Below are 27,615 nucleotides of genomic sequence, written 5' to 3'. Positions count from 1 at the left end.
GAACAGCAAGTTTCCCGCACCAGGTGTTAAGAGATGAAAAGCACCGAGTAAAAAAAAAAAAAAGCAGCGAGTGCTGCGGAGGGTAGTGGCAAATGGGGGGTGACCCGTCGGGCCACGCTGCGAACTGCGGTGCTCGATTCGGGAGCAGCTCCGGCCGCCATCCCCGCCCGGCCCTGAGGGAGCGGCGGCCGCGCACAGCGCCCCCCTGCGGCCGCCGGAAGCGCCGCCCGTCCCGGCCGCTGAGGGGAGAGGAGGGCGGCGGCGGGAACGGGGAAACGCGGGGTTCAAATCCTGATACCCGGAGAAAGTTCGCTCTGCCGGAGGATGACCCTCCGTGCGCAAGGCGGCAGGTGCTGAAGAGGCGTGTCCGCTCCCTCTGCAGCGGGCTCCGGGCACGGCGGCGGGCAGCGGAGCAGGGGCAGCCCGACGGGAACGCTGCTGTCCGCGGGGCATTGCCCCGCTGCCCTGGGCTCCAGGCGGGGCCGCAGCGCACCCGTGACCGAACACCTGCCGGCCCTGCTGCCGCATCCCACCGCAGCACCGCTCTTTGAAAATACCCTGCCCGCTACTCAGGAATCGGGGCAGCTCAAAATAACACAGCAGTGTTAAGTCCCACTTAAAATAATGCCAGTCTGTAATAGGTACGTGATTTTTCTTTTTGGGCTAGCCAGCATTTAGACTCACTCAAATCATTTTTCTAAGCAAAGTGACCAAACCTACATCGAAAATAAACACAAGATGGATGAGAGCGGAAAAAGAAGTTAATGCAGTACATGTTATACTTTTATATTTTACAATACTTGTGGCAAACAAACAGACATTTCCACAATTCAATTCCCATTCATTTGCCACGCCTCTTTCTTTCTGTGATTATCTTCTGTGGCTTAAAACAAAAGGCTATCAGTACATATCGGTACTATTCCCCTTTTGTAAAGAGTAATAGAAAATAAACAAAAAAAAATTGTAATTGCACTTCTCATAATTCAAGTGATCACTTTGTTCATAGCAATAACAACTTCCCAGTCCATCTCTGTGTTCAGAGTCTAGAGTTTATGCTACTACAGAACAATGAACATTTCCAATAAAATGAACATTAAATAGAGTCTCAGATTAAAATCTGACAGAATTTACTAGGCCTTGTAATCTAGTTAAGATAAGAGGAAATGCATGTGACAAAAGTCCAAGAAAAATATCTCTCCACATCTCTAGGACTAAGGAATTTTAATTTATTACCTCAAAGAACACCAGAAAGATTTTAAGAGCTCTGCACTACCTCCCTGTGGGCCAGGCAAATATAATAAGGAAGTAACAACTTCCTTGATGAGGCAAACTTTCATCCCAAGGGACCAGATAATTATTAAACAGGTGCACTGTTCCTCTAGTTCATTCAAGTCAGGTAGGACAGCAACAATTGAAACAGTAAAGTCAGCTCCTTCCTGACAACTTGAAGGACTTTGCATGCTTGCACATGAACATGGCAAGCATCTCCTCCTCTGCTTTCTAGTGTGGTTTCATCCCAATCTATGTTTCAGTTAGTATGCAAGAGTGGAGAAACCATCATAAGAAAAGCTGCTTAACAAGATTCTGCTTTAAGAGAAAAATCATACCAACATCATCAGCCTTTATTCGTTACATTTACTTGTCAGAGTTAGAATTGCCTGACAATATTCAGCAGTATTTGCACCTGAGGACATGACACTTCAATCTAATGGATTTCAGAAAGTGAATAAACTGCAGATGAGAGGCTTAAACCATAGGTTGGGAGATCAAAGTTCATCAAGCACTGCAAGCTCTGCCATTTATATCAACATAGTAATGCATTACACATCTATTAAGAGAGTACCTTTTGTTGAAAATGGCTATTGGTAGAGCCAGATTACTACTTATAAATAAACTTTTTTAAGTTAACATCCTGGATAATACTGATGGACTGAAGGGAGAAAAGGATGCTTTAAAAGTATTGGCTGCCTATGTAAGTCATAGATATATCCTAGTGTTATAAAATTATTTCTCACAAATGTTTTTACATTAAAAACTACCTCTCTTCATGGATTTGTTCAATTGTTCACCCAACTCTAGGTATTCTAATCTTCTTGGAACTTAGTAAACTCTAGCTAACAAATATTAATTATAATTATGGTGCGTGCTACATGAGCAGGTTAATTTATTCCCTGGGTTAAGAAACTCATAAAGCTGGGGAAGAGGAGATTGGGCAAAGGTTTAAGGAGTAACCAGTACAGATGCCAGTAAACTCCTTTTAGCAAACCATTCCATCAGGTGTCAGGATTATTAGCTGGTCCTCCAAAATTACCAAGATGGGAAGTATGAGAGCAAGGATATAGTACACAGAAAACAGTCCTATGGATCCCAAAAGCAAAATGCTGCTGGAACTAAAGGTAACAGCACAGCTCCAATAGGTATAACAATGGCTTTTTCCTATTCCCATTCCATTTTTCAGTACATCTTGGGTTTTGGGGCAGAAAATATGGTATTATTCTAAATCAGTGCAGAGAAAAGTCAGTTGGTATGTACTTCCTTATTTAGCTGAAAACTGAGCTAGCCTGAATTTCCTCTGTCAGTTTTTGAGGGTTTTTTCCCCCCTCAGTTTCTCTATGAACTAATAATTATTGAACTTGAGGCATATTTTCTGGATATTTCCAGCCCATCGGATCCAACAGTCTATGTCAGATCTCTCTCTACATTGTGGAGTCAATGGTCATTAATCTGACAAAAGAGTGGGATTATGCGAGCAGTGTAAAGTGGAATATTTTTCATAGCTGATTCTATCATCAGCTGTCCTCTGGTGCTTTGAAATAAGAGAAGTCAGCCTCTCACATAGTGTACTGCTAACATATGAGCAACACTCAGTGACATGCAACTTGCAAACTGTAAGTCCAGAGAACAAAATTTTGAATGAAAAGGTGCAGTGTCTTGTTTTACTGCTCTGGAAAAGCAATTCAAGGATTTCAACAATCTTGACTGCTAGGGAATACAGCTGAAGGGATGAGGTTTCCATCTGCAATATTTCACCAAAATAAATGATGAATATAGCAAATCAGTGGTCTTGGTCTTCTCTTGAGCAGACTCAAAAGTAACAAAGTCGGTTCCAATATCAAATGATTTGCACCTGTTTTCTCTGTGTCAAGGTCAAGTGAGAGTAAGACCACAAAGATATAGACAATATTTCTGAGATATGATAGAGAATATGCAGTATCAGGTTCTAGAATACTGGCTTTTCTAGTAGAGGTTTGCTGCTGTTGTGTGGTTAAGCTATGACACTTCTGAAGACTTGTCTTCATTTCTCTCTTTTTTTTTTCCTTTGGTGCTGAAACAAGCATTAGGAGCCTACCTTACCAGAGTTTGACTTTCTGCAGTTTCGAGAAAACCTCTGTTAAGTCTGGACAAACCCAGGAAGTTCAAATGATAAGAAGGACACCACTGGTTCTTACACAAATGCATGAGGAATCTGCAGGTTGTGACAAGGAGATGTTGCCACTGCCAGTTTGCCATTCCAGTCAGCTGAATGGTATTCTGACCCTGATGCTCTCAAAGCCCTAAACTTCTTCAGGAGAGAGGAATACCTTACACCTATTAAAACAAGCAGTGGGTATGAACTGCACCCCCATTCTATGGGGGGCAGCCTTAGATTCTCAGTATGGCAGAAATGGCATCACATGAAGCCAGGCAATAAAATCTGAACCTGCTCATCATCAAGAACTTTATGTAAAATCCACAGCATTGTGCAAATACACCTTTACTTTGCAACTGTGAAAAAAAGCAAAAACCTGCTTCTCTCAGAGCTACAACAACACCTGAACAATCCTGGCCTCTCTCTTTTCTCCCCCCACACTGCTATCAGGCAATCACAAAAAATACCTTGTCCCTTGAACCAACACTGGAGCTAGCAAGCCAGGCCACAGGCCAATTCTGCAGGGCAGAGGAGGAAGGAGAAAAGGACAGCCATCTACTTTGCAAACAGCAGAAGTTACAGATTAACCAGCTGATGCTTCAGACCTGTTAATGTACAATTCCCTGGTAATTCCAGAAACTCAGTTAAACCAAGCATAAACAGAATGCCATTTCAAACTTTTTCTGAGATAATGAAAAAGGAGATTTCATATTTCCCTCTGAAAACAAAGGCAGAATATCAAAACAAGACAGCCAAATCCCCATGCATCCCACCAGCATAAAAGCCCTTCCTGACTGGAATACTCAGCTTCTCTGGCACCTTGAGATATGTTTTATACACTGCCCTATAGATTCTGAATTACACAGCATTATAACCACTGCTTACCAATTAAGAAGTATAGAAAGTGTGAAGCAGCATTATTAAATTTAAAAGCATAATCACACTTTAAAACCAATGTGCCTTTCTATAAAAAATAAAAACAACCCAAGCTTTAAAAAGCTACGTACTTGCAGTTTAAAAAAACCTATCACCTCATGAAATACATAATCACATCAACAATATATATACACACCAGTGTGATTCAACCACTCAGTACAGAGTGGCTCTTAGATGGTTAAAATGAAGAACAAGAAACTCAATGTCTCTCTTTTCTGGGGTTAGGGAGAAACTGCTATCAGTTCTGAGTCTAACTGTGTAAAAACAGTAAGAAAAAGACATTTATTTAATCCTGAACACATCAAAGCCTGCCAGCTGCACATCTCTTAAGATACATTTCAGAGTCATGGGACTGCAGTCCCAAACCCCTGACCTCTGCTATCACCATTTTGCAGGCCAGCAGCCTTGTTGCTATGACAAGGCACAGTCACAGAGAGAAGGGTGAGCACTGGAAGAGATCAAAGGAGGGGATGGGGTCTTGAACTAGATTACATATTCACAGAGAACCTAGCACACTCAGCAAGAACTGGGTGGCTGCATTCACAATTGATGGTTAACCCTTCAAGCTTTTCCCAGAACTTCTAAATACAGTTACCCTTGAAATATAATGGTCACAAGATGAGGATATTTTAGGAATTATGTACTAAACATGTACTATATCATATGCTATAAAATACCACTACAGCAAATCCAGATAATTCTTAACCTTTGCACTGAGGGTGTACTGAATGCAGATGGAAACAAACCAGACCAGAAATGATTGTGTAAACATACAAGCAAGCATGTTGTGGTGCTGAGAGAATAAAAAAAAAAAAAAAAGATATATAAGAAAGCATTAGAGGAGTTGCAAATTAAAGAAACTATTAATGCAGACAACTATAAAAAAGCATCCCTACAAGTACCATAGGTACGTAAAAAGAATGTACTGAAGTTCTCCTATAGGCATGTGCTCTAACAGAATACTAACTTTAGAATTATAAACTGATATTTATGTACATCAAAAGGGAAAACAAAGAATTATACTAATTGTCTTGTATTTAGAATGAGAAATGGCAAAACTCTGAAAAACTGTTAGTAAGAATTCCATCTAATCTCAGTCAATTTAATGGGGAATGCTAAGTATCATCTGTCTTGCTTAGCCTCACCCTCAGGAAGCTGACCTTCATCAATAGGTTGGTATCTACTGTGAACAAGGACATTTTAGAGATAACACGATTATCTGAGATGATGAAACAATAAATCCATATCTCAGTACTAACAGAAAATGCAGGGCTCTTTGCAGGGTTTTTAAGTGCCTGCATGCAGCCCCTAACAGTATGTTCAGATAGACATGATATATAGCAAGGTGAGTTGAGAAGAAGCAAAGGTATTTTCACTTCTACAAATATCAAAGTGCTGCAGTCCTGGAGGTTCTTTGGCAGGGATGAGCACCTGCATCCAAGACTACAGAAAGGCATGTAAGCCCTAGTAAAGGACTTCAATCTTTCTGAATGAACAAAAAAATCATGTGGGATTCCCTTGGAATCCAGTAGGATGCTGCTGATTCTGTGAGATCATCCCTCTCTACTACTAGAATCAGCTTAGATAATAAGTTCAACAGTAAAAATCTGCATGATGGGCCAGTATTCCAGTTTAGCTAGCAACTTTTCATGTTCATGGCTGGCTAATACAGGATGCTATGGCTCTTCTTCCAGTTACCCTTGGTTTTGCATTAGTTTAGTTTCAAGGTCCCAGTCTGTGGTGGGCCCTTGTTGTTAGTTTGTTGACTCTGTAAAAAAAAAAAAAAAAAAAAATTAAAAAAGGAAAAAAAGATAAAAAGAAGGGGAAAACAAAAATGAAAAAGGTGGAGGATTTTTGTTACAAAGGGAAACTGGAAACTTCTCTCCACGCAAGCAGAGACATGGCTGTATTGCAGAGGCCTCGGGGCAAGGATTAAAGAAAAACAAAATAGAAACCCTTCCATCTCTAATTAGGGTCTTCATTTGCCAAAGAGCCATTCCACAGCGGGAGGAATTGCATTCAAGCCGTTGCTTGGATAACGTCTCCCAGCAGGTTGGCTCCTCAGAACAGGCTACTCCGAGCCAACAATTTCTGGTTACTTGGAGGCAAGCAGCCTGCATATTGTTTTAACTGGCCTGGCTTTTACAGCCAGTTTTGCTGAAGAACAATCTTCTATTCAGAATGCAGAGATAAAAGCTTCACTTGTTTTGAATTTGTCGCCAGTTTCTTTATCCCTTTCTTTTTTTAAACATGGGAATTATAGGTTCTGGAGATTGCATTATTTCCCTTGTAGACTTCAATGTTTTTCTCCCTCTAGCCACTTGATTCTTTGCCAGTGAAGGCTGCTGTCTGGAGTCCAGCCATTCATCAGCCCCTACCTCATCATTAACACTGTGGTGCTGGCGGTCACAGCTCATTGCTGGCGACAGGAAATCCTAACTTGCAAGAGGTTAACCACAGCCCATAAACAGTCAGACTGGCTCATTAGGCCCTTACACTCAGCTGAAGCGACCCTCTGGGAGTTTCAACACTGTTCATGGACCTGAAGCCTATGGATTCTGTGCTCTTTGCAAATACCTTCTCCTTCCCACACCCACTTAAAAGCTCACCATTTGGATCCTCAGGGCTAAGGCCCATCTTTCTTCCTATCCCAAAGGGACCAAGTTATTTGAGCATTTTGAAAAGTTATGTCTGTGATGTATTCTCTTGGCTCACCAATTGAACAAAACACCAATGGGCCAAGAACTGAGACATTAATGAATACATACATTCTTGTGATCTCTCTTTGTGAGAGTTTTCCATCCCTAATGAACAGTTCTAAGGCCACAGCAATGCAAACACTAATAATATATAATTAATCTGTATTACCTAATGCATGTCACAAATATGTCCAACTCTAATGTTCAAAAACTAACCTGCTAGAATTGCAAGTAGCTTGGTCAGTACTCCCTACACTGACTAAAAAGCACTTCCCACTCTTTTTGAGTTCACAGCATGATCACTTGTTTCATTTGGAGTCATTTCCTTGAACTCAGTACAAATGTTAAATCATCATGTTATCCAAAACCGCACCTCTAGATATCACCTGGTCATCAAAAAGATAAAATGTTCAGAGCAGAAAAACATGTTCTGGCAAACGATCTCAAAGCAGTAGGATATGAAGCACAATTTGTGTGATTTTTTTTTTCTCTTTCCTTCCTTTCAGTCTTGTGAAAATCATTGCAAAACATTCCCACTTTTATGTCTGCAATTCCTTAGGATCCAGCTTTTTACCACTGTTGATTGTATCTGCCCCAACTTTTATTCTGAATATTGGAGTCCCTCTGATGCAGCTCTGGTTACATTCCGAAGTTCTCCAATTTCTTTCAAAGCCTTCTGTCTCCTAGTGCACCAAAATTAGGCATGTCACTCATCTGTGAAGTCCTAAATAATTCCATTCCCTGCCTCCATATCTGCTCCTTATTTTCTTCACTTTCTGGTCCATTTATCTGACTCTGCTTGCCAGGCTTCTTTTGTGCTCATTTCTATACTCCAACACAGCAGCACTTACTTGCTCTCTCACTTTTCTGTTTCAAATTCAATTTCTACAGTTCTTCCAACATGTTTGCCACTATGCATTTCTTGAGAAATAAATATATTCTACATATAAAACAAAAGCAACTCTCATTGTTTGAAAGGTTTACAAGGCACATAGAATAATGAGGGTCCAAAAACTTAAGAGACATGAAGCATTTATATATTATTCATATTATTTGTAAGCACAGCATGCCTTAAATAATTCTTCCTTAGTCTCTACTCAGCCCTTGACTTCCATTATTTCACTGAGAGATCTGACTGAGCTGAACTCCAGTAACACATGTAGTGCAACAACAGCTGCTTCTCTAGCTTAAGGGAGAAGCAGCTGTGTTCCACAGTTGGTTAGAAAGGAGTGAAGATGATGGTGGGGACTGCTAAGGACTCAACTCTAAAAGTGGACATTTATTTAAAGTAATCAATCCAACAATGGCAAATCTAAGGAGTGCCCAGAGGGAGAAACACGAGAGAGGGCCTTTGTTCATGAATAGCTGATGCTTCTCAGAACTGTGCAGGGAACATGGAAAGAAAGTCAGTAAAATAATACAGTAGCAGATTGCTGGCACTAGTTACCAATGGAAAGAGCTCACCACCAGCCATGAATGAAAACCTGACAGAGCTACTTCTTCTGAACTGCATAACCTGATTCAGCCCTTGTTTGTCCCTTCCTTTGAGCTCTCTCCTCTTTGGCTTTGATCCAGTTCTTTTCTTTCCTTCTGCATCTTTCACCATACAATCCATACACAAACCTTTCCTCTCTCCACATTTCAACTGGCTTCCTTGTCAGTTCTCTTTGCCATGCTCAACCTCTCCCTTCTCTTCTCAAAGGGGCTGCAGAAATTACAGTGGAAAGTAGCAATGGAATAAGAGGATTTAAAGAGGGAATACATGAGAAAGGTACTTATAAAGTCAGTAATTCAGTTATAATGATGACAGTGCTGTTTCATGCAGTGGCCACATGTTCTAACACTCTTAGATGCAGCTTTTCTTCATTTCTTCCTTCCCATTCAAATCCCCTTCTTTACCTTGTTGTTAGAGTATGGTATGTGGGGGGTGAAGAGGCAAGGAGATGGGAAGCAGAAATTTGGCAAAAGCCTTTTGTTCTATGTGATTTTTTTTTTTCTTCTTGTTGTCTTTTTCTGTGTGCCATTATGAAAAGCCATCTTCTTCCTGAAAAACATGTATTATCACCTCTTCTGATCTCATCTATGCTAGAGTTTTGTTAGAACTCCAGAAATCATTGTGCCTATATGGTGCAGAAGTGTGATAATACTCCTAGCATTGGGGAAGTAAGAAAAATTCATGTCAAAATATAAATGACATCAAAAGTATTTGCACAAATAAAAGTACCATTTCAGATACCATTTTTAAAGATGTTTTATGGTTGTTTAAAATGGATGTTAACATTTCAGGTGTCCTGGACATTATAAATGATGCTGAAGTGGGGAATAACAACAAATGATAATTATGATATCACAGTACTTATGATGTTCTTTGTTGCTTTGGGAAAATTATAATTTTCTCTTTCTCAATATATTCTTTAGAACAAATACAGTAAGGACAAACACAAACATGGCAGGGATTGCAATTATATATACTAAGTTTTTTCACAGTAAACCCTAATTTTAGGTAGTGCTAAGACAACAAACCTTGGAAATAAAAAAATGTAATGAAAAGTTATTGAAGACACTTAAAGGACATGACTGATTCAGAAGGTCTGAATCCTTAACAGTAACCAGGGATGTTATTCTTCCTCATTAAAACTCGTATTCATTTTTCATTACAAAACAATGGGGTTGATAAAAACAATAGTTTTTGTTTTGATCAGAGTTCTGGCATGTTTGACATTGCAATATAGATCTATCAGATGGTCCACAGCCAAAGGAGTCTAGTCTCACTCAAAAAGCTTTCTTCTACTTCATAACAACTTCCTCCTTAACACAGAATGTCTAGGAGTTCAAAACAGCCAATATTAAGTTTATACTGCAAAAAAAAAAAACCTTTCTCAGTCTGTAGTCTGACATACATTTATGTCCACACTGCCATCACAGAAAGTAGACCCTGCCTTCTCTCACTTGTTCCTACCTCCACTGGACACTACACTGTCAGCACAAACCTCCAGGTAGCCACAGAGTGAAACAAACAAACCAACCAGATTTCAAATCACTCATATTATTACTTTTAATCCAGACTGATTAAGTTTAACCACTAATCTTTGAGACTACTGCCTCAAAAAGAATTACAAATGCTTTTTGGATGCTGTTTGCAAAGAAGAAACATAGGCTAGTAAACAGAAGGAAGAAAAGGTCCCCAAATTGTGGAATAGATACCATAAGTGGGATGTCAACTACTTCAGTGGATATAAGAAGTTTTTCCTGAAGTGACAGTATTTCCTACTGCCTGCAGCACAAGACTCATCACAGGGTGCCTTACAGCAGCTGTCACTACCAGCTGAAAGTATCTGAACAAGCAAAGTTTTGGAAACACTGACCAATGTTTTTAGTCCTGTCTCTTATTAATTTTAGATGTTAATCTGGGCATAGTTCAGTCCTGATTTCTGAACAAGTTCAGCATGGAAGAGCATTTGACTAAATTCAACATGTATTTCTACAACTGAACTCAATCTATTTCTACAGGAAATTATCCAATTGTATATAAAACTATTACTGTTATAAAGAAACAAGAAGTATACTTATCCTGTCAGCAACCAATTTTAAATTATAACTGATTGCTTAATTTAGGTTATTAATATAAAGGTGTAAGTTGCTTTTGTTTAATTTGCCTTTTTTAATTAGTTTTAGTAACTCTGAAAGAAAAATATTAAAATGGACTCCTCACAGGCCTTGTTCCTCAAGTCTTAGAACAGATCTCTCTTTATTCAGAAACTAAACTACCAACATAGCCCCATAAATTCTCATTTGATTACCTTGTAAGAATTTTTGTACTTAAACTAAATTGTTAGACAAAAGCTTAGGAATCACAGTTCAACTGTTATGTGCATTTTGGCCCCAGCCTAACTAGTATAATAAAAATGATGACATGGCAAAACAAGAGATTCATCTAGTCAGTATTTGTGCAAATTTTTGTAAACAAGTTCTTAGAAAAGAAGTGAATGGATATTGGAAGAACTGCTAGGAATTTCCTCATGTTACAGATTTCTTTCATCTGAAGAAAACAGGAAGCTGTAGTAGCAGGGACATCCTGCCTTTGTTAGGTTATACTCAGATGCACATCCTCAAATACATATATCCTATAAATATAAGAAGAGAAGTCCCTGGAAGAGAAGGAAAAACAAAATCCTTTTCTTGTGGACTTTCAATCCTGCAGAAAGTGAAAAAGTACTATTTTAAACAAATCTTCAGCATTTTCTCACTGTCCTGCACTGAAATAAAAACCAGTGGTATTGCTGAATTGCATTTCACAGTCTTGACAGATGTAATCAGCCTTGAAAATTACTGTGGTGGGGGTAGATCAGGGGTCTGCATATTGGAGAGTACAGGACACAGGCAAGTATAGTGCCTTGACAGTACAGTGGATCACAGAATCCCAGAGGGTCTGGGCTGGAAAGGGACCTTAAAGAACACCCAGTTTCAACTCCCAGCCCTGCCAGGATGCAGGCAGGCAATCAGTATTGCAGGCAACCCTGCTTCTGCCTTCCTCCAGCACAGCCCCACTGCTGGAGCAGTGAAGGAGTCTCATTGTGCTGTGAGCAGAGAGAGGCAGGAATTCCAGGAGGGGAAAGGTTCCCTTTGAAGCACATGGCACCAAGAGCTTCCCAGTGACCATGGCAACAGCTCAGTGGGTTCCCAGCCTGAGAACCAAGTTACTACAGCCATGCCTCAAAAACAAAAAAAGTCTGAAAGGAGGAGAGAGGGGGAGGTGGGGTCGGGGGTGTGGGGGAGAGAAGCTGAAGCAAAATTAGCCTGGCAGAAACTGAGCGGCTCCCTGGTAGGCAAATCCAGCCAATAATGCTGCTCGGGTTCACGGGGTTTCCTTTTCATTTCCAAAAGCTTTCTTCTTCCTCTGTCATTCCCCTTCTAGCCCTATTCAGGAGCTCATAAGATCAGTAAAACCCAGGCCTTTGCTTTGCCTGCATGCAGCATGGCCTCAAACAGGGCTGCACTGTGATCAAAGGTAATGGTAAAACACAGCTGCCACACACACTCCTTGCCTCAACCAAGGCCCAGTTTTCATGGGCACTCTTAACAGTAAAGACATTTTTTTAAACACTTTCATTTCCATTATATCATATAAAGAAGGACAAGCAATGACTAAAAAGAATGAGCAATTACAAAATCAATATGAATCAAGATAAAAACTACAAAATCAGTATGAAAATGGTCACATTAAATTCTGTATAGCTACCTGTGGATAAACAAGTAGAGCAGAACTAAAAACATAAGCCAGAATTTTACTAAAAATAAAGAAAAAAAACCAAACAAAAAACCAAACAAAACCACTTTCTCTAAATCAAAAAATACCTTGACAACCAAAACCAACACTAAGAATAAAGCCATACAAAACTTTTTACCAGACTCATGTGCCATGCTACCTCTACAGCTTTTAACTAGTCTACAGTCTGCTTCACCATATTCCAAACTTTCAACAGTATCACCTCTATGATGCCCCACCTTGGGGGAAGGTTAAATCAAACTTCATGAGGAACAAACTGTAGGTTTGTACTCCTTGATTTCTTCCTCCTTTTCCATATGGAAAAAAAAAATCAATTTCCTTTCCCTGTTCAAGACCAGCCCTCCCTCATTTTCCTCTTTTCCTTCCCCTATTCCTTTCCTTCTCCTATTTTTCCTCCTCTCTCTCTCTCCCTCCCTCCTTTCCCTTTTACATTTTCTTTTAAGTCAGCTGCCAAATCCTAAAAATAACCAGAAGAAGATACATATACACGTGCAGCAGGTTAGATATTTACTCAGGCAAAAGATTTGAGAGGCCACACTGAATCCTCACATAGCAATTTGTGTACCAGTCATGGAAACTGAACTTTTCAGAGACCCAGACAATCACACCATAACTGATCCTCACTGGTAAGATAACCAGGCTGACTTAACTGATAGACCTGGAAGAAGCTCAGGGCTGATGCTCCTGCTGCTATCTGGACTCAACAATATTCCAAAAATTCTGAGAAGTCCTTCTAAATCAGGACATAACTTGAGCAGAGTGAGAACTGAGCAGAAGATGGAAAGAAGAAACTACAGCAGAGAGCATAAAGTAGGGAAGAAATATTTCAGGAAGAGAAGAAGAAATAGAGAAAATACAGAACAATGAAATGCAGTGCAGTATTGACTAGAATCTTGGCCAGAGTTTTTTCAGCTGTTGAAACTGCTGCGTGTAAACTGACACATGTGGAACTCTCTGCCCCAATTCTCTAGACACACCCTATGTCACACCACCATCATTAAGCATCAAAGTAGATGCTACAAAGCAAAGCCAAAGCTAACATCAGCAGATACTGAGCTGAACTTATTCTAGAGATGGGTGTGGGGACCTGGGAGTGTAGAGGACATGGTGGCATTTGGGTACAATAGGCCAGAGTACAATACGACATTTTTTTTGCAGGGCACCTATGGTTCAACTTTCTTTATCCATTTTGCACATCTATTTCCTCATATAATTTTCAAGAGCCTGACAGATGGGGCTGAACAGACTCCTTCCTGTAATGGCTTGCCTCAAGATTAAACTTACTCCTGGAGTTCACTTATGGATCAGTATGCATCTTTCAGGACTCAATGTTCTCTCTTACAAGACCTCATCCTAGATTTTATCTATTTTATCTTTCTAAGAACAAAGAAGCAACAGCTAGAATTTCTATGAAACAAAAGACTGCTTTCCAAGTTAGAAAATAAAAACTGTCTTATGCTGCAATTCAATAGAAAGAGAAGTCACTTCTTAAAGAGATATCTTCCACCATGTATCACAAGTTAAACCTGAAGCAACTTTTAGATAAGCAAATAGCTTCCCATTTCCTTGGAAAGGTGAAGTTTTTAGTAGTTTTGTTTACAAATTTACAGAGCCAAGTTTTATGTAAAAAATATCAACCTGCAATTTTACTTTCTGCTTGATACACTGCTAACCTGAAGTCCTACCAAGTTCAGGCAGCTGGATTTTAGGATGAACCCCTATTAGGCAGTAGTTTTCAACTTCTCAGTTACTGGTAGAACTTGTGGCCTATGCTCTTGACACACTTTCAAATCCTCCAGACTTCAAATGCCAACATGTTATAACCTCAATACTAAAAAATTCTAAGGCATGAACAAAAAAAGGTCACCTTTCTGCTTTCTTTTTTAACATATCTGGGAGCAGTAATGTCATCTTAGTGACTTCACCCCATAAAACAAAGAGGAAAAAAAGTTTTGTAGTTAAGATTCCAGAGTCCCCATTCCATGGTGAGATTCCACCATCATGAAAATCTTTATTTTTTTGACCAGTACAATAAGATTCACTTGTTATTAGAGGTATCTATCCTGTGATGAAAGCAAATAAATCTTTCTAGGTTTGAAAACCCCAAAAAAGAGGAAATTAATGTATGTATTCTCAGAAAATTGTGCCTAAGGAAAACCAGTAAGATGCTTTCATTTTGACTGCTCTGACCAAGTAAGGATCACAGTTGCAGTTCACCCTTTCTACTCCAATATTGCTTCTGCTAAACTGCAATTTTTGCTTTCATCTCTGTTAGGTTCCTACAGAGCTCAGAAAGGGAATGCTCAGCTCCCAGTCACCATCTCTCTCAACTGAGTTATGACAGCATCTTTCCCTGAAGTACCCAGAGTGAAAACAGGCAAAATTCTGTGGAGTAATGGGAGTTTTCCCATGGTTTATTTCTTGCTGGTTTTTTTTTGTCAAAAAGGAACCAATTCTTCCAAGAAACAGTTACATGCAGCCCCAAACTATCCCCTTACCTTTCCTAAGACAGTGAGGCATGGCTTGGGCTCCAGCTCTGGCTGTTCCAATTTCACCACTCCTACCCAGCCATATTCATACAGATCTTCCTCATCATTGCTATTACACAGTCCAAGTGGATGCATCTGAAACAGAATCAAAAAGAAACCTTTAGCCACTCATTAGAATGCAAAAACATACAGACATATAAATAAAATAATAAATAAAAGTGCATTTGTTTTAAGGTACACCAGAAAAACTGAAATGTGAGGCTGCATATATGAAATTCAGTACATTCCTGAAGCATGCTATGAGTACAAAATCTTTGCAATTTTATGTAAGCTGTCATTTTGCTTATGAAAAATCATTTAAGGCTAATAATTAAATGTGATTTTAAGTCCTTAGCTCAGGAATAAAATTCTTAACTACAAAGCCCCCCTTGGTATTGCAAACCACTTTTCCTTGCAAAACAACAGAAATAATACAAACAGAGTCCCTTATAAAAGCTTTACACATCATTAAGATCCAGACCCCATGTTTCAGAGCCATTATCACCTTTCTTTTTAAATAATTGCACAGTATTAACAGCCTGTCATCCTTTGAAACAAGCCTATCATGTAAGCCAAAGTAATATACAAGAAACTTCCTAACCATTGTGAAGCACTCTCTATTGTTTTCTGAACCCAAATTATGTGGGGGGTAAGTGAATCATGAAGTGAGAAACTTCAGTCTCCTTTCAGATATTTGTGTTTCTTACATTAGGCAACAATATGTCTTTGTTTCAGATATTTAATCTGTTTCTCCTCCTTCCAACATTTGGTGTAGTTACTCTAATTAGAGCAGTTACTCTAATTTTATTATGGCAAGGAGCTTCCTAGACATTGTTTGTCTTTTCCAAATTTGCTGTCCTTCCTTTGGACAATATCTTTGTGTGTAAACTAGAGTGCCATACATCTCACTTCTTATACTATATACTGTCTTCTCCTTGTTCTCTTTCCTTGGATTTTTCACATATCCTGGCTTTAACATATAATCAGAGGTCTTAGCAAAAAAAATAGTCTGTACTTCAGCCAGTTTCATGCCTTTCCTTAAATCTCAACTTTATCAAACTAACTGAAGAAAACCACAAACTGATATCAACACTATGACAACTTTGCTTTCTGGTAGCTGATTATAATAGGAGGTTATACTGCTCAAAAATTTACATATATATACCCCTCACTAATCCATGCAAAGTAGCACCATGTAATGGCCCCTAATCCTACCATCACTTCTGCATCACCAGCTTGTCGTTTTGTCCTTTTCTGCCATGTCTTGTACCCTGACTTCCATTTTGCAAGTGATACAATACATGGAGTGCTATTTATATTATCTTGTGGGGCTCTAACTTTCTAAATAACTTGGGTGATTACTGTAAAATATGGGAAACATGATGGTGAACTGACACAATACAGGGATTTTCCTACCACTTGTTATTTTTCAAGATTTATCACCAATCCTTTACAAGAAAAAGGGAAAGCCACACTGTACTAGCTAGACTCTTAATTCAGCCTTTCTCCTTTGTATTTTTTTTCCCTAAATAAGTTACTATCACACACTGCTGAGCTGTCTACCATTTCACAAGGATGACCAATTTAACTTGGTGCTAAAGTCTTGGGGGAAGTACCATCACTGGAAGATGAACCACCCCATAAACTCAGTATCTGATGGATAAACTCCTCAGCACAGACATAAAATCAGAGGATGGAGTCAGGCTCAGTGCTCTCTCCTGAACTGCCAGGGCAGATATACCAACGCAATTACCCCCTCAAAGAGTCCATGGGATCCTTTAAGCAAACACAAAGCTTTCATCGATATTAAGTATCTAAAACACCAGAGAACCATTTCCTTGATGCAATTCCCTTGATGTAGGGTGTATCAACTGAGCTTTGAAACCATAACCCATATCTAAGAAGTTTCTAGTTCAAAATCCTTGAAATATGCTGGGGCACTTTGCACATGCCTAAAAGGGTAAAACTGAAACCACGACTCAGGTGCTTTTATCCAAGGTTACAAAATCTGAATACACTGCTGAGGGTCTAAAATAACTTTATAAAGAGCTGCACCAATTTCATGTGGGTTAGTGTTACAGAGCAGACAAACATTAAACCAACAGATGAAGAATACTTGGCTCTGTAACTCTATCACCTAAAAAGACCTGATGATTAAAGGAAAACTTCCACCCTTTTGCCCTTTTTTATGCCTGCCAGGATAAGGCATTATAGTATTACAAAATGCTGTATGAACACCTCAGGATCTTTCTACACACTGTCTCATGTATAGAAAAGCTTTGGTCTTTTTTTCCCAACCATAGAACAGCTCTACCCACTTTAGTCAAGAGGAAAAGGACTAAAGAAGGTAAGAAGGCCAAAAGGAACAAAAAATTCTTTCCACTGCCACTTTCCTTCAGAATATTGTTTTCTGTAACAGCTTCCAAGCGTGAATGACCCTCTGGATCAGCCTCACCAAGCACAATCTGCTGTTATGTCCCTGGAAATCAATATAAACCTGAAGCTGAAAGAGCTTCTTCTCTTCCTCTTACAAACATGTATTAAAGACACAGAAAAAAGCCCCCAGAATCAGCACCAAGGCCAGTAAGACATGGGCTTCAATGACAGAAAACTTTCTGTCCAGAAAAGCACCCTACCACTCCAAGCCACAAGTAGTTGGTAGATTCTGCTTGGATACCACAAGCTTATATTGTAATGATCTCTGTAGATCATGACAGATAAAATATACTGTTATTTTCCAAGCCATTTTTCTTGTCACAATACAAGTGAATTAAGCACAGAATCACAGAACACACAAAACTATGGCTAAATGAAAATATCTATCAGGCCCAGGGAGGATCTGGATCACAGAATTGCTTTACTTTAAACACATTAAACAAAAGAGATGATGGACAACCTATAATGGCAACAATAAAACTAATTATTTTCTGTGAGGTGGAAAATTATCAGTAGTTACAAACTGTCACAGTAAAAAGCAAATTCAAAACACTACAGTGCACAAGCCTTTGAAAAGGAGCAGAACTATTCAGTGTTTATGTGAAGACTTGAACTCTTTATTGCTGTACAGCCTGAAACAACAGACACTCCATATAGCTTTCCCACCTGGAATGCACTTGGCATGGATTCATCTCTGTCCACATGAATTCACATTCTTTCACTAGACAGGCTTTTGAAATAAAATTTATGAGGTTTTGCAGTGCTCAAAAGAAAACATAAAAAACGAGTCAGCCTGAATAGGAACTCTGTCATCAGGGAAAGCTTTCTCCTAAACCAGGTGTAGCCTCTGGTAACCAAAAGGAAGAGTTCCTTTCCTGGCTTACCCCAGGTGTACAGAAGCAGAGCCTGACAACTCAGTTCAGACTTCAGATACTTTTGGTTACCCTGCCCCTTGCTGTCCTGTCTAGGTCTGGTTTCCATCCTCCCATCCCATTTCCCAGGGAAGCTTCTTCTGTATTAAGGCTCAAGTGAAATAAGGCAACCAAAACCAGAAGTGTTTTACAGAGAGCAGAAAAAACATTACTACACTTCTGTACTAATGGGGACTTCTGCAGTAAGCATCTCTCCTGTCAAACCAGCTTTATTAAACACAAAAAGTAGACTGAGTGTACATGCTTTTTTCAAAATGCAGTAAGTGACCAAACAGATTTTGAACAAGTAACAACAACTTCATTCACCAAAAAGTACTAGAGGATGCAGAGTGTCTGATTCAGAGACAATCCAGTATTTTGGTCCTAGACTCACCAGAAGTTGGATGGAACAGAGATATGGAAAAAGGGGCACACTCACAAATTTAGAAATATTCCTTGGAGGCAGAGAGAATTAAGAAACCAGATGATGAAGAATTACAAACACTGAATGTCTGCTATTGAATGGGGTTGGCACAATGCAGTAACAAAGCAAGCAAGCAACAGCTGTGAGGAGGGTCGAGTCAGGAATCATCCATGCAAACCAGGCACAGAGGTATCCAAGGAATCTGATGTCTTCAGGTGTCTTATCAGAGCTGGCTGCTGTAATTGCAATGTCAAGCTCTATTATTTTTCACAGGTCATGGAGATTGGGGGAAGGCCCCTGCTGCCAGGAAAAGAATGACACACTCAGCAAAATCCAAGAAGACAGATCTGGGAAACCCCAGTGTAGTCAGCCTCTCTTCAGTAAATGAGAAAATCATGGAACAGATCCTTATGACAGCTATTTCCAGGTACATAAAAAAAACAAGATGGCAGATGAAAACAGCAATCTGGATTTAGTAAGTATAATTCATGCTTGATCAATCTCAGTATCTTTTTTGATGAAGCAGCCTGCTCCATGGATGACAGGAGAGCTGTAGATGCCATCTACACCTTGATTGCAGTGAAGCATTTGACATCACCCTCCTTCAACATCCTTGCTGACAAACTGCCAAGGTATGGATTAGTGTCCTGCTTTAATTTTCCTCTTTGTAGCTGGTACAGTGCTGTGCTTAATATTAAGAGTGAGAAAAATGTTGATAACACACTGATGTTTTAGTTGTTGCTAAGAAGTGCTTACTCTATATTAAAGACTTTTCAGTTTCCCATGCTCCACCAGTGAGCAGGTACACAAAAAGCTTAAATGATTATTAAAATAACCAATATGAGACCAAGAAGGCTGAAAACCAGTCATGTTAAGTGTTAATACTAATTTTTTGCATTTCCTCTGAAATTTTAGCTCCTTAACTATGAAAAGAGAAACTGCCTCTCAAGAATTAAAAAAAATTACTTTGTACTCATTCTCTAAGACAGGCGTGAGTCACCTCAGCTGATCAAGATTTACCACTAATTGTCACCACTGTGATTTTGTCTTCAGCATAATGCAGCTACTCATAACTGCATCACCACAAGACTACTTGTTTCTACTGCCTACAAAATACAGCAGAATGAAGAATTTAACTTTTCCATCTCCATTTACTCTTCTGTATTGGTACAGCAACCTGTTACCAAAAACTGATTTAAGGCTCTTGACTGCAACATTCCAACCCAGCATTACTAAAACTTCACCAGAAGGAAAAGGCTCAGGCCTTAACTCCTCTGTGTCATGCTATTTAAAAAAGGCATCAGCAGAATGTGCCATTACAGATAAGCAATCCAAAACTGTAGCAATAGGGGGAAGAAGTTTTTAAGAACTGAAGAGTAGGTTTTTTTAAAAAAAAGTTAGGCATTGTTATTGTTTCTGCAGCCTCATGATAAAACATGAGTTTTTTTCTGCTGAACTGGAACACAGCAGCCTTTTTAGAAAAGTTGAAAGCCAGAAGCATTTCTCCACCACTCTACAGCTTTGCCATGCAAGAAGAATGTTTATTCCCTGGAACAAATAAAAAACTCCATTAAAATATGGTTTCTTTTTGCTATCAGGCCTGTTTTTTTCTGTTTTAAAGAAGTACATCCTGCAAAAAACCAAACTGCCACAAAAAGTAACATTATAGGACCTCAGCATTTTAGGAGTGAGCTTTTCTTGGCTATCAGCTGTGACTGTGCTGTCCAAGCCAGTGGTCAGCATTGAACCCACAAGTGGCTTCCACTAAACTTTCTCTATAGCAAGAGCATCAGGCATTCCTGAAATCCTCTCCCAGTCCTCTTACTCCAGGAAGTGTGCCAAAAGGGATGATGAGAAATCCAGTCTATGCTGTAACTGAATGTAAAACCAGAGATACTCAGTTGAGCACATCCACCATGCAGAAGAGGCCAGGCAAATTCTACAATGCAGACTGGCCAGTACTACACAAAGCCCACCAGATCCTGTGAAAAGCAGCAGTAAGTTTTGAAAAGCAGCCAAAGGAGGTTTTGTTAACTAGGGAACCAGATCTTAGCACTGATCTAGTTCATCAGCAAACTCAGCTCACCTGTGCCATGGTCCAGCTTCAAATCCCTCAGGACAGGAGGAGAACTGCCTGAAAGGACATAGTGCCTGTTCCCAGGCACCCTCCTGCTAGGTCTGTCCCAGCTCAGAGACACTGCAGATACCCACAGCATGTGCACAGTAACAGACATTTACAAATCTAAACTCAGCACATTTAGATTTGTAAATCTGCACCAGATTTGCTGCATAAGCAGGGATTTGTACTGCCCAGGCTATGCAGCTGAGCAATCTACTGCAACAAAGCAGCTGGACATTAATAATCCCAAACACTTTGCAAAGGAAGCTCCTGGTCCATTCAAACAGAAAACTGGCATCTCCTTCCTTTAAAGCATCTCAAAAAGTAAAATTCCCATTAAAAGATGTTCATAGTGTAGACAATTTGAAGGCAGATTTCTTCTCTCAGGAATGTAAGTGCTTTGATTACACTAAGTTCTCCTACCATAGTATTTGACAGACCAAAGGAGAACAAAGTCATATTTATAACTGTGGCTTTTTTCCTCTCTCTTTAAATTGACAGAAAGATGTTGGTAAAAAGTGCAGACATAATGACAATAAGGATGGGAGAAACTAGAGAGAAAATCTGCAATAAAATTATACCTTCATAAATTACTTTTAGCAGAAGAAGTCCAGTAGCCACATGATAAAAAAGAGTTCTGGCTATATAAGGAACAAGACAGGCACCCAAAACACACTAATAACCAAAACTTTTAGCATAATCTTAACTGGCTGGGAAAAGCAGGATTATTCTGCATGTCATGAAAAACTACATTTGTCCCACAGCACTCAAGGAGAGGATTTATAAATATTAGGTCACATATAAAATCCTTGGCTTAAGTTAAAGGCCTGATATAGAGTTACCAACACTTTGCAACAAAGTTTTCCAGCAGAAAATGGAGCAGGAAGTATGAAGACACCCTGACAAAGACTGAACAGCATAATGGGATTTGTTCAACCTTAGGGGCCCAGAAAGAACGAATACAATGATTCAACAACAACAAAACCCAAACAACAACAGAACCAAACAACACTAAACCCCAAACAAACTTCCAAACCTAGTTGACTGAAGCTGTTCATAGGGAACCCTAAAAGAAATTTCCCTTTGCATTCCCTTGCCAAAAGCACACAAGATGCACACTTAGAAAATTTGGCTGTGATGAAAATCCAAGACTGTAAGAAGGGAATCAGAAGAAAACACACACACATGTACCAGAGAAGGAAGTATTTTATTCTACAAAAGCACACAGCTCTGAAAAGTCTCAGAACTATTTATTTACTGTGTTTCAGCAAGGAAGTTTAACAAACAGATTGACAGATCAGATACTGACCCAAATTTCACAATACTGTAAGATCAGTAGTGACTGTTCTTTGTATGCTCACAGTGATTTGAGAAGTCTGAACTCATTACAGGTGATTTTTTTGACACCTGAACTGGTCTAGATCCTGACTTTCCAGGCAGTCCTTGATGTAGTAAGAGCTGACTTGCTTCCCCAGAGCCCTCTAGGACCTCTGACAAGAGAAGATATTATTTTGTGTATTTTGCAATAAGCTACTAACAAGCAGAGCTGGTTTGCTTGCATTCAGGTTTGTGGGGAACTTTGCTAGACAAACAGAGAAGGGCAGGGAAGGAGAGAAAGAGGAGTTAAAAATAACACAAATTATTTCTAAGGCATCCTTTGGGGCCATCCTTTGGGTTAGAAAGTGAAGATCCAATTAAACAGCAGTATAAGGATATACTAATTACATCTGGAGATCATAGATACACCCCCCACATCCTATTCTTCTAATTTTGGGTGGAATGCTGCACTGAGACATTCCAGCTGCATGCACAGGTATATCCAGATTATTTTCTTCGTGTCTGCTGTAAAATACCCTCAAACATATCTTACTCCTGCCTTTATTCATCAATATTCCACATCATTGTCAACTATCATTTTGCTCTCCTTGCCACACTGATGAAGATTAATTTTATCACAGAAAATTTGAAAAAGGAGATGGTAACATTTGTAAAAGTGTGTAAACACTGTTACTTACAATGCTCTGTCCTAAATAACCTCACCTGTTCACCTTTCATCACAGTGAAAATTGGATGTGTACTCCCATGCTTTGTTTGATCCCCTACAATACCATACTTCTTATCCTACAGCTACTGTCCCTGTAAGACTCTCATAAAGGATATTCTCAGTATTTAGCAGTCTCATTGTTTGGATTTCCAAAGTAGTCAGTGTCCATGCAAAATGTGGCCCAGGCACAGAGCTCTGGTGCATCCTTTTCCATTTCACAGCACAGCCTTCATTAACAAGGTGATTATACTGTCCTGGCTCCAAGAGGAAGCATTCACTGGAGGGAGAGGGAGGGAAGAGGAACAGAGAACATGCACACAGAGAAAGGCTGCACTATAACTAAGAACAATATTGTACTTAAAAAGAGGGATGGGGGAAGGGAACTAATGTGAGCAGATTGTTACAGAAGTCCTTACCACAATACTAATCAAACTTCCTTTGTCCCATATACACATGCCAAGCAGGAACTCTGTATTTCTGCCAGAAGTCATTTTCCATATGCATGACAACATTTTATCTATATAGAGAGGTAAAAGCCACAGAGGGAAAAAAAAAAAAAAAGGTGAGAATGCAGAAAGAAATGAGGCTTAAAATGCACAACACTCCATTCCATCCCCCTTCCCCTCACGCCAACCTCTCATCTATAATCCAACACAAGAGAGACAACAGGCAAACAGCAAGAGGTCATCTTCAAAGGGCTGGTTGCCAAGGGAGGCCAGTGGAAAGAGTGAAGGCATGTCCTCATCAAAGTCCAGCAGCTGTGGGAGAGCCACAGAGGTGCAGCTTCCCCTGAGGCTGCAGCGAAATTCAGAGATGGAGGATAAAGCCGGAGCTGGCAATATAAAGTGGGCAGCTTTGCACTTTGCTTCAGGGGAAGCACAAAAGAGAAGGGTTAGGATATTTTAATCCTTCTCTCCACCCATTTTTGCACTTGAGATACTTGAACTACTGTTTAAACTCAAGATATATCATGTAGAATATGCTACAGTAGCCAGCAGCAAGGATCAGTTTTCTACTCAGCTCAGAATTTAAATTTTGTCTCAGTGACTACACTTAAAAAAGTGATGAAAAAGATAATGCACAGCCAGCTCTAGTTTCATTGCTTCTCACAGAAAACATAAATACATCTCCACTGTTGCAGCCTGGGAGACAGTCATACAATAAACACTACCCAACAAAATATGTGTTATTTTTCTGGGAGAAATTGTGGAATAATAAATAATAGACTCCTAGCTACCTGAAATATTTGCATTAAAATTAGAAGCCAACAAAAGAGCAATCCCAGACTCCACGTTTTATAATTCTCATAACTTTTTGAGACATTTATATTAAATATGCACATGATGACCAAATGTAAAAATTAAGCCTCTAATCCCCAAATACAGGAAAAGTAGCTGCAAATGGAAGCAGTGAAATCTAAGATTAAGTAAAATTAAATCTAAGCTTAAGTAAAATCTGAGCGCAAAGATGAATTTAAACTGCTCTACCATCAACAAAAAAAAAAAAAAATCAAGAAATAATTAAAATTTTAACTTTGTAGTTCTCAAAAGCTAGGAGCTACTCTATTTTAGAAAACTGTCATCCTTTCCTGATAAAACCAGTACTTAGTTATTATTATTTTCTCTTAAGTGTCTTAATTAGCCAACAGAACTACAGCTGTTGAATTATCAAGTAACGGTAGGATGGAAATAATTTCATTATATTTACCTCCCACGTCATGGCCAGTATCTTCCCCAAAACAGACAAAGAAGGGCAGCAGCTGGCATCTGCTAAGGATGAACAGACACACTTCTTGAGCGTGTGTTTTGGAGCATGAAGTTTCAGTTGCTGTCAGCACAGTGGAGCCTCAGTGCTAATTGAAATGGCACCAAAGTTACATGGTTTGAACAAATCCTCTGGGTTGCAACACAAAAAAGCCATCAGCAAAAAAGGTTTTAATATTTAGAAAATTCTCAGTCACTACCTTGACTGCAAGTCAGTCTGGAAGTATCAGGGAGGGAAAAGACAGATCAGTGGTACAGTCAACTTTAGTTAGCATAAAAAAGAAGGGTTTTTTTTCAAGGCTGAAATGTAACAGTTCACAGCCTGAAGATGTACTCTGTTTCTCAGTTTAATATGTGAACTGATCTTTGAATATTTACATAGACACTCTTTCAAGATTCTATGAACCATACAATCTCTGGCCAATAGAAAAGTTCCTTCAGCCTGTGCTGTACAAGATGCTCTGGAAAGTTTTTTAATATGATGAAAATTGAACAGCCTAAAACAGAACACAGATTTTCTGTCTTTCAGAGCAATGTGATGGAGACAAACCAACCACCATCTCTGAGATAGTGCCTCAGAGATGTGCTCCCAGCTCAGGGCTGGAATGATGATTTCTCAGTTCCCAGAGCACGCCCTGAGGCACAGGCCCAGCAGAGGTGGGATTCCAGCACTGCCTGCTCTCACTGCCCAGACCAGACTTTCCAGCACCCACTCTTCTCCCCACACTCCCTCAGCTGCTCCTCCCTTGCATTATTTCTAAGGAATTGTATTTATTCCTGTCTTGATATCAAAGTACCTGTGCTGCATACTCTGTTCAGTCTTCCCTCACTCCTCTGCCATAAATCACCCAGTTCTGACCCAGTCTACTGCAAATCCCTTTACATCTCTTAAGACATTAGAGGAAGAACAATACTGGAATCAGTTATGGGTATTATGGTCTTCATTACTTCTTTGTTATGCTACTCTTAGTTTGACTATTTTGGACACCTCCCCTTATTTCTTACTTTTGCACAGATTTCTCTAAAGCTTAATCTTTAATATTTCTAAATTTATAAATAGTTGACTTGAGGATAACTGTCATATTCCTGTGTTGAATTTTGTCATAAATTACAAAGCACTCTCCTGCTCTATACATTTAACTTGGCTTACATTGCAACTACCAAAAAATGTTCCAAGAAAATCCCTGTGACAGTTTACAGTCTGAAGGTAGTGGTCATCTTAAATTGTTTCTCAAAGTTTGCCTTTTGGTCAGATTCTTGTTAACCTTCTATAAGAGATTCTGGACCAATACACAAACCAGTAAAGTTTACAGAAGTTCTGACTCCAGCTGCCACATGCTTTCTCATTATCCCTGTTTCCTCACTTTGTGCTCCAAGCCTTCCTCTCCAAAACTCGTAATCTGACCTTCCTTTAACCTGATAACTCAGATTATTTCAATGGATTTGTACTCTATTTGTGTCTTCTGCCAACATGAAAGCATTTTAAGGTGCTAGCTAACTTTTAGAGGGAAAGGACCCAAAAGGGAGAGGCCTCCAAATAGGTATTGTTTGCTTCCAGACTGTCTCTTCTTTCTCCAGCATCAAGTTCTCAAGAAATGACTTCTACAGCACCCTTCATGCTCTGCACCTGCTTTGCACATTTTCTGGCAGAATCCAAACATCACACCTAGTTTTAGTCTGTCAGCTCCAATCAGCACAATCTCTCTGACCTATATACTGTGGAAATACAGGTGAAGCCAAAGTCTGCTGCAACGACACAAGAAGAGGCTCCAGAACAGGATGTATGCAACAGAACATGATCTCCTTTACTGGAAGGAGAGATGCCCCTGCCCAGACAGGAACTGAGTACTGTGAAAGAAGCACAGGCCAGTATCTAAATCAGGTGCCAAGAGTTGTTCCTGTAAACATATTAAGGTTTAACATTTGGGTTTTTCCATAAAATAAAAATACCTGGTGCACTGGGTTCACCATTTCAGGTAATGAGTAATGCACTGTTTCAACACTTTCTATTACAAGAATTCAGTGCATATTGCAATCTTTCATGTTACCAGACAGAAAGCACTCAATTCCACTGGGGAAAAAATGCCCTTCTTAAAAACTACCACCTGATGGCAGCCTGTGGCTTCGGTCCTATTGTTCCAAGTGGCAACTGGCAACCATTTTGAGTGAGATTAGCTCTACCCTGAGTCACCACTGAAGAATGCTCCGGAGTAGAGGGAATGACTTGAAAATAAAAAGCTATGCTTAATTCTAATGTAGCACATTGCTGAACTAGTCTCTGCAAACATTGCCATTTCACACACTGTGAAATTGATCCTCTCTCTTTCAGGCCCTAATTTGGTTTATTTTGCACAGGAAGTAACTAACTTAAATGTAACACAGGCTCCACAACTCAGTCCAGTGCACAATTCATAACACTTGGTCAGATCAAAAGCTGACCTGATGGCCAGTTTCACTCGCTGCTCACAGCCCATGCTTTGACATCTTGAACCAGAATCTGAACTATTCTGCACTCAACTAATTATCACTTCTTTGCTCTTTTTCATTTATCAAAGGCACTTGCAGGAATTTAGCACTTGGTGCCTGAAGGATTCAATTAATGTTATTTAAAGTCAAACGAACATTAGTGGAAGTTTCTGGAATTCTGGAGACCTGATGCTCTCCCTTTTCATTACAAGGAATTTATTCGTGATCTAAGAGCAAAAAATCAATTCTACTTTGAATAAAAAACTACAAAAGTGAACTGTTTTACAGAACAGTAAACCAAAACAGGTTTTCTCAGCTTTTTCTGAGAAATATTAATGTACATACTTACCATATTACAGCACCCTATGCATGGGTGGAAAAAAACAGGTACTAGAAGTTTCTAAAGTTAAATTTTTACCATAATTAAAATAATGAGCCCGATTCATCCTTAAATTTCAGATGCTTGTGCTGTATTTCAGGATGCATCAAAAGTTCTTCCTCCTTTTCCCATCTCCTTCCAGATGATTCCTCCTTCATATGGCCACTGATCTATTGCCTCTTTTCTCCTCTCTTCCAGAGTAGCCTTTCACTAC

At 39.5% G+C, this 27,615-nt stretch overlaps 1 protein-coding gene across 1 annotated transcript in view; it reads right to left on the bottom strand.

The window, feature by feature from the left end:
* ZNRF3 (zinc and ring finger 3) overlaps nucleotides 1–27,615 on the bottom strand; it is a 68,238-nt gene that overhangs the window by 17,754 nt on the left and 22,869 nt on the right. Inside the window, exon 2 of the mRNA XM_056504144.1 lies at nucleotides 14,830–14,955. Coding sequence (XP_056360119.1) covers nucleotides 14,830–14,955 — 126 coding nt within the window. The remainder of the gene's footprint in view (nucleotides 1–14,829; nucleotides 14,956–27,615) is intronic.

The sequence above is a fragment of the Oenanthe melanoleuca genome, chromosome 15, assembly GCF_029582105.1.
Source record: "Oenanthe melanoleuca isolate GR-GAL-2019-014 chromosome 15, OMel1.0, whole genome shotgun sequence".
In the NCBI taxonomy this organism is placed as follows: domain Eukaryota; kingdom Metazoa; phylum Chordata; class Aves; order Passeriformes; family Muscicapidae; genus Oenanthe; species Oenanthe melanoleuca.
Note: the sequence above shows the minus strand (reverse complement) of the source record. Positions and strands in the feature narration are given on the sequence as shown.